Here is a 6,632-nt window from a genome sequence, read left to right as displayed (position 1 = left end):
ATTAATAAAATATATATAACTCTTAATTGTATAATAAAATATGTATAAATCAACTAATCAATTTTCCTTTAATTTTACTCAGAATTTAAATAAACGAACATTTTTTTAAATTAGTTCATGGTGAAACAGAAAAACATTGACCATAATTGTCAATAATATAATTTAAAAATTTTTTTATATTTTTAAATACTTGATTATATACAGCTCATCCTCAAAATAATACTCTCCGTATTCTTTGAAAATTATATGTATAAATCGTAGTACGCGTGAAGTGTCATTGGTTCACCGCTTGGACAAGTCGCATTAGCCTTGGAGGTCAAGAAACGCGTGCAGCTGCTGGACCAGATCACTTGTACGTGGTGGGGTAGTTCGAACACGTGCGCGTGAGAATTTACGTCGTCACGTAAGCGTGGCGTAGGCGGCTCGATTGGTGGAAAGGTAGTGACGAGGCCAACATGACGAGGAGAACAGAACGTGAAAGCAGAAAGATCGTGGAAGGGAGACAGATGAAGCAGAGTAGAGAGAGACTAAGTGAGAAGAAACGAGAGAGAGGAAGAGAGATGAAGGGAGAAAGAGAGAGAGGCGGAAAGAGGTCGAGTGGGTACGTTAAGGAAGAGCGGAGGCGCCAAGCCACCCTTCGCGCGAGCCAGGCAGCAGGCAGGCAGCCCCTTTCGCAAAGCACCCCCTAAGCCTGGTTAGGGGCGAAGGCGGCGAGCCGCGGAGGCCACAACACGACCGCCGTCCTCATTGGTCGACGCGCTTGCTCTGGGTGGGGCTCCGGAAAAATTGGAGGGGAGAAAAATCCCCCCTAAATAGCTGCGGCTACGGCTGCGAAAAACTAGAATCCGCTCAGCCGGCATCGAGTGCGCGTCGGATTGCTTTAACATTTTACCAGTTCGTAGTACGAAGGTGCAATTGAAACAGAACTTCAAATCAGAAGCACACAATGCTTCTTCACTGAAAGAGAGAGAAAGAGAGAGGCAGAAAGAGATAATATGTGTGTTTACTGTTATTTGTTCGAATGTGATAGTGAATAACAAAGAACAACAGTGATCGATCGTGTTCACCAAAACAGTGTTTGCCCATAGGAGTTTGAATTGATAATTTGAATTGATAGTTCGAATTAATAACATTCAAAATTTCGCCTTTTAATCTTGTTGCTGAATTTAAAAAAATGCATCTGCGGGATGGTCCGTCGGGGGAGCCCTTTCGATCAATCCACGAATCCGTTCGAAGATTTCATGGGGATTTGGTAACGACAGGAAGCCCCACCATCATGTGCAGCTCGTTACCGTCTCACTGGAGATCAAACAAGTCTCTTCCGGTAGCATTCAAGGTCATAGCTCTCGACGAAGTCGCGGATGGCACCCAAGTTACCATTAAGGCTGGCAACGACGAAAATTGTTGTGGCGAACTAAGGAATTGCACAGCAATTATGAAGAATCAGGTCGCCAAGTTCAACGATCTTAGATTCGTCGGTCGCAGTGGAAGAGGTAAAAGCTAAGAAGAATTTATGTATTCACACATGTACGACTTCCTCAAGTATCCACAAAATTTTAAGCGAGCACACTTCGCTTTCGTTTACAGGAAAATCATTTAGTCTAACGATCCAGATCAACACAATGCCGTACCAAGTAGCCACGTACGCCAAAGCTATCAAGGTTACAGTAGACGGACCACGCGAACCAAGGTCCAAGTCGAGTAAGTCGGTGTACAAACAATAACATATTTAACTTTATCGTACTATTAGTAACTTGCGACAATTGTTGTTGAAAAACAGAGTCAGAACATGAAAGTACATCACGCGATTTAATAATAACGTATGATACCGAATATAATACCCATTGTAGAATTTATCTTCAGAATAAAACACAATATAGAGATTGATTTAAAAAATTTCGAGAATTGTGTAAAAATGATAGAACGTGAATCGTATTCAAAATTTCTTTGCATCGATTTGAGAAAATATAGTAATCACGAAATATACAATTCGACAGTCCGATGAGGGGTGGGTTCGGGTATGATATCGTTAGAAGAGGGGGTGGTATTCAACCGACGGATCCGAAAGTCGTCGGAAGCTCCGTGACCACCGCGGAATCCGCAAACGGGCGTCGGAGCCTCGCGGGCGTTTAATAATCCGGCGTATATCTGGTGGACCTCAAACCGCGAGGTGGTGGCGGTGCCGCTGAACGGTGCCGAGCCCTCGACACCGAGCGTCGGCTCGCACGTGCACGGGCGAGCGCGCGCACATGCACGCCGCGCAAGAGCACATGCAGCATACACACGCACACGCAGATCGACATACACACAGACACACAGCGAGACCTGGCATCGTGTCAAGCCGCGAGAACGAGGTCTTCGTCGGCGGTATGCTCTTTAGCTGCTGCGTTTATTTTCCCTTAAAAACGCCGCCGCGCCCCGCCGGTTGGTCGTCGTGGCCTACTATAAAGCCCGTATCGGACTACCAACTCTGTAGGTCGATCCGATTGCTCATTCTGATTGCCAACTCGTAATAGACCAATGAGGCTGACTCATTATAATTAGTCCATTATAGGTCGACAGTCAGAGTTAACAGTCGGATTGATCTGCGAAGCCAGAAATACATAGACCGGTATTCGTAATCGATTCTTATTTTAAAATGAAGTTAAGTTAATGTTTTAAGATGCTAATGCTGCATTGTGATTGGGGGGTGTATGACATCTTAAGATTGCATTTAAAACGGTCTTAAATATAAGAGATTTTCTACAATAAACTATTAGTAATAAATCAGAAGTCAGAAGCTAGAAATTGACTAATCATAGTCGATTTTTCACATTCGACTGTGATTGATCAATTTCTTACGGTTTAAGACTTAAACCTCAGGTAATATAGAAAGTTCATTAAATATAAGATTGTGAGTACTGGGCAAAGAAAAACATAAAGCAGCAAGTGAATTGGCCAATGACAATAGAAAACGTGAGATAATAATTACATTGGCAACAGCCTTACGTTCTATTATGATTGGCTAATTTGTTTATTGCTTACTCCCTATTGCTTTACACTTTTCTACGTGTCATGGACTTCAGTAGTCTGATACGGGCTGAAGTCAAACTGTTTATTGGTCGGCACCCGGTGAAAGAAACCAGAAGGAGAGACGCGGAGGATACTAACTGGCGGCGGCGAAGGCGACGGGGAAAGATAGAACGCCTGCAAAAGAAGCCGCGTTTACGCGTTTGTTTATCGCACCGCATATGGCGGTAGCATGTGCCGCGCCACGAAAACCCGCGCCACGTCGTAATAACGGATTTTATGCCACGCTCGTATAAACAGAGATACACTAGCTGCTCCTCCGGATCGCCCGGGGAGAAGCGCCGTTAATCTTCGCTTTTATAGATCTTGGGTGGCCGAGTTCCTTCTTCCTAGCGTTTGTCAGTTCGTTAGTCGCGTCACAGAGATTTCATTCTTCGAATAGTAAGATTCTCTTGCAACGGCTTTACATGTCTCTTTATTTCTCGCAAATTTTATAACGCACAGCCACAATATAGACTGCGAGAGAATCTGGTGGATCGTAAAACTCCAAATGTTAGCCGAGCGCGTAGATCGAAAGAAACGATGAAATCTATTTTCAACGCTCGAATGTGGTCGTTAGCGCATGTTTATATAATCGAGCATCTCCGATTTATTTTACAGATTATCAGTATAGCGCCGGTTTTCATGGACTTGGTTTACTCACTCCCTGGCTGGATGCTACGTACTTCGGAACAGCCTGGACTTTGCCGCATCATATGTTTAAAGGTAAAATATCGCGACGTCACTGCGTTCAGGAAAGAAAGAAAAAAAGTAGATTGAAGCGGGAAAAAAAATATTTCGCACCTCTGTATATCGCGAACGTGTAAAAAAAGTCTTAACAGAGAGTCCGCGTTCACGAGAGAATCCGTGTTATCGATTTCGTCGAGTTCGCGACGCCTGCCGATGATTCATACTCCGTGAGCTGGACCGAGGGGTGAGTCTGAGCTCTCTTTTCCCACAACGGACCCCTCTACGGTCCCCTCGTCTCGCTTTCCCGTAGCCACGTACATCCCTTTCGTCATTGAAACAACAATGCGACTTACCACTACATTCGCCCCCGCCGAACGAACGGCCGAGATTAACCGATTTTTTTTTTTCCTTAGGACCATCACCCCCCGAAATATTCAATACGACCATCACGCCAATGTTGCAATCGTATCCAGTAGTAGACTACATCACTACTAGTTATCACGACACTTACATGACATTGCCGACAGCCAATCCGACACATCCGATGTCACCGATCGTGCTTCCGGTGAGTCCGCACAGAACGTCGCCGAGAACGTCGCCGAAAACGTCGCCCAGAACATCGCCCAGAACGTCACCCAAAACGTCACCCAGAACGTCACCCAGTCCTAGCGAATCGGGTAGTGGCGAGTCCGCAACTGAAGAGGTTCGAAGTGCCTTCGTGCCTCTTCGACACAACACCTTGCCACCGACCACCTCCTCGTCATCATCGTCGCCAGACAGAAATCCTAAAAAACCAACCGAAGGCACGAGAAACGAATTGAAGGCACCCACCACGCTCATCTCCGAGACATATTCGCCCTCGCATAGGAGTTCGCCACCGACGAAAATCTCACAGTCATCTGCGAAAGTCTGGAGGCCGTATTCGAAATCGTAGATCCAAGTAGCACAGGAACGACTATCTTGGAAGTCCCGAATATCTTGGAAGAAGGCTAGTGAAAACGTATAGTGATGGTAGACGGAAATGATAATGATTATATAATTCTTTATAAAAACAAATAAAATTTTTATAAAATAAAATTAAAAAAATTTTATTTTATAAGTTTTATGTAACGTTTTATGTAAGTTTTATGTTACGAAAATCAAAATTACGTAACTTACAAATGAATCAAAATTACAAAAACACGCAAAAAGTTTAAAAAAAGTGTGATGCATTTATAAAATTATCATCAATTTTTTTAATAATTAGCGGATATTTCGAGACATACCAAAGACTATTTGTCTACCATTGCGGATGCGTGTTTCAAGTTTTACAAATTCACGATGAATTTTATAAATTTCCTTTAAAAAATTATAAAATTCTCTGAATTTTATAAATTTGGACAAATGTAATACGAACATGTATATATATCGTGTATATAGTTCGTGGACAATAAAGTATAGTTACAAAGAGATACAGATTTATCTACATTTTGTGTGTTCATGGAAAGTACGGATAAATGTGCAAGTGAATACATGAGTGAAAGAGGGGAGAGAGAAAGAGACCAAAAAGACAAGAGATATTGATATTATTTGTAAGCCAGAGTTTTAATGTAAATAAGTGGTAGAAATACAACGAGAGACGAAATAAAATCGAAAGAATCCACGTAAGAAAATTTTAAACAGTCTGTCATATTTAATCACACCTTTTCAGCACACCTTTAAAGTTAAATTTAACGATCGATCACTATTATATCCTAAGAATGATCGATATCGTCGCGAGATCTATTCTCAAAAGTGTCAAAGAAGAAGTGTCGTCGAACAGTCCAGGCATCGCGAATAGAAAGGAAGGAATATGAAAGAGAGAACGGAACGTCGTACTTCGTGCTGCTGCAAGGGGAATCCATATTTTTTTGTCGCGATTTAAATCTGAATGGTCGTGCCGTCGCGCAATCGTTCTATCTCTTTCGTGTGTGCGTAAGGGATCCCATACGGTGAACACAAGGGTGGAGAATGGTTTATATCGAGGGGAGTGCGTGAGATCTGTATTAGTACCTATAGGTTTGGAACCAGCGGTTCTCAGGTCTGTCGAAATAAATCTCGATAGGTCAGTGGTTCTTTGCGTAGAGCACTGTGACAGACCGTTTGTCGCGAGATGCGATTTTTCACCAATAATTGCATTTAATTTCACTTGGCATAAAAACATGACGCAACCGCGGTTCGATAACGTACGGCTCATTCGACGAGATGTCGCATGACGCGAAATGTCCGTCGGGACTGTGCTGCATCACGCTGAAACACGACCTGGGGTAAGGGATAGTTTTTTTTCTGAATTGTTCCGGTCGTGTTTGTCAACTGGTGCACAGAGTACGAGCGCAGTTAATCTCGGTGACGTCGAATAACTCAATTCTCGCATTCCGGTTGCAGGTGCGACGTGTTACGCGCGTCTCCGATATATACCTTCGGATCGAAAACGCCGCAGCGAAAATTCGATACGCAGCGTGTAACATACTGGCAGCTATGTAAAATCTTGATCAGGCCGCCTTGATTAAAAATCGCGGATCGAATCCGCGCTGAAATTTCAAAAGTGACCGATCGATCGCACAGCTTTGGACGATCTCGCCGGCTTTGCACCACGGTTAATGGGATTAATCCCCGGCGAGAAAATGAGAACCGCGTTGACACCCCGTAACCGTGGGGCTGTTCGTTGACGAGTAGACAACAGAACCAAGCAACCATGAAGGGTCACCACATCAACCGAAGCGAGCCGATCCAAGCCAATCCGTCGCGCGAGCCAGCCGGCGCTAACTAATGTTTGCTCAAAGAATCGTCATGTATAATTGAGTCAGCCTCGGCATGGGATGGAAAAAATCAACGGGCGGACGTGCGGATCCCCGAGCTGAATAATCGACTTTCGG

At 43.8% G+C, this 6,632-nt stretch overlaps 1 protein-coding gene across 1 annotated transcript; it reads left to right on the top strand.

Moving 5' to 3' along the window:
• The first annotated feature begins 868 nt into the window (after nucleotides 1-868).
• Nucleotides 869-4,752, top strand: LOC108722454 (runt-related transcription factor 1). Its single transcript, XM_018447579.1, has 4 exons — nucleotides 869-1,493; nucleotides 1,588-1,701; nucleotides 3,670-3,774; nucleotides 4,152-4,752. The coding sequence occupies exons 1-4, from the start codon at nucleotides 1,175-1,177 to the stop codon at nucleotides 4,670-4,672; spliced, it is 1,059 nt and encodes a 352-aa protein (XP_018303081.1). The 5' UTR covers nucleotides 869-1,174; the 3' UTR covers nucleotides 4,673-4,752.
• Nucleotides 4,753-6,632: the final 1,880 nt, after the last annotated feature.

The sequence above is a fragment of the Mycetomoellerius zeteki genome, unplaced genomic scaffold (genome assembly GCF_001594055.1).
Source record: "Mycetomoellerius zeteki isolate Tzet28-1 unplaced genomic scaffold, Tzet1.0 scaffold204, whole genome shotgun sequence".
In the NCBI taxonomy this organism is placed as follows: Eukaryota; Metazoa; Arthropoda; class Insecta; order Hymenoptera; family Formicidae; genus Mycetomoellerius; species Mycetomoellerius zeteki.
Note: the sequence above shows the minus strand (reverse complement) of the source record. Positions and strands in the feature narration are given on the sequence as shown.

Coding starts and splice junctions, on each gene's coding strand:
- LOC108722454 (XM_018447579.1), top strand. CDS start 1,175: ATGCATCTGCGGGATGGTCCGTCGGGGGAGCCCTTTCGATCAATCCAC. Junction 1,494..1,587: donor CGTCGGTCGCAGTGGAAGAG/GTAAAAGCTAAG, acceptor TTTCGTTTACAG/GAAAATCATTTAGTCTAACG. Junction 1,702..3,669: donor CGAACCAAGGTCCAAGTCGA/GTAAGTCGGTGT, acceptor TTTATTTTACAG/ATTATCAGTATAGCGCCGGT.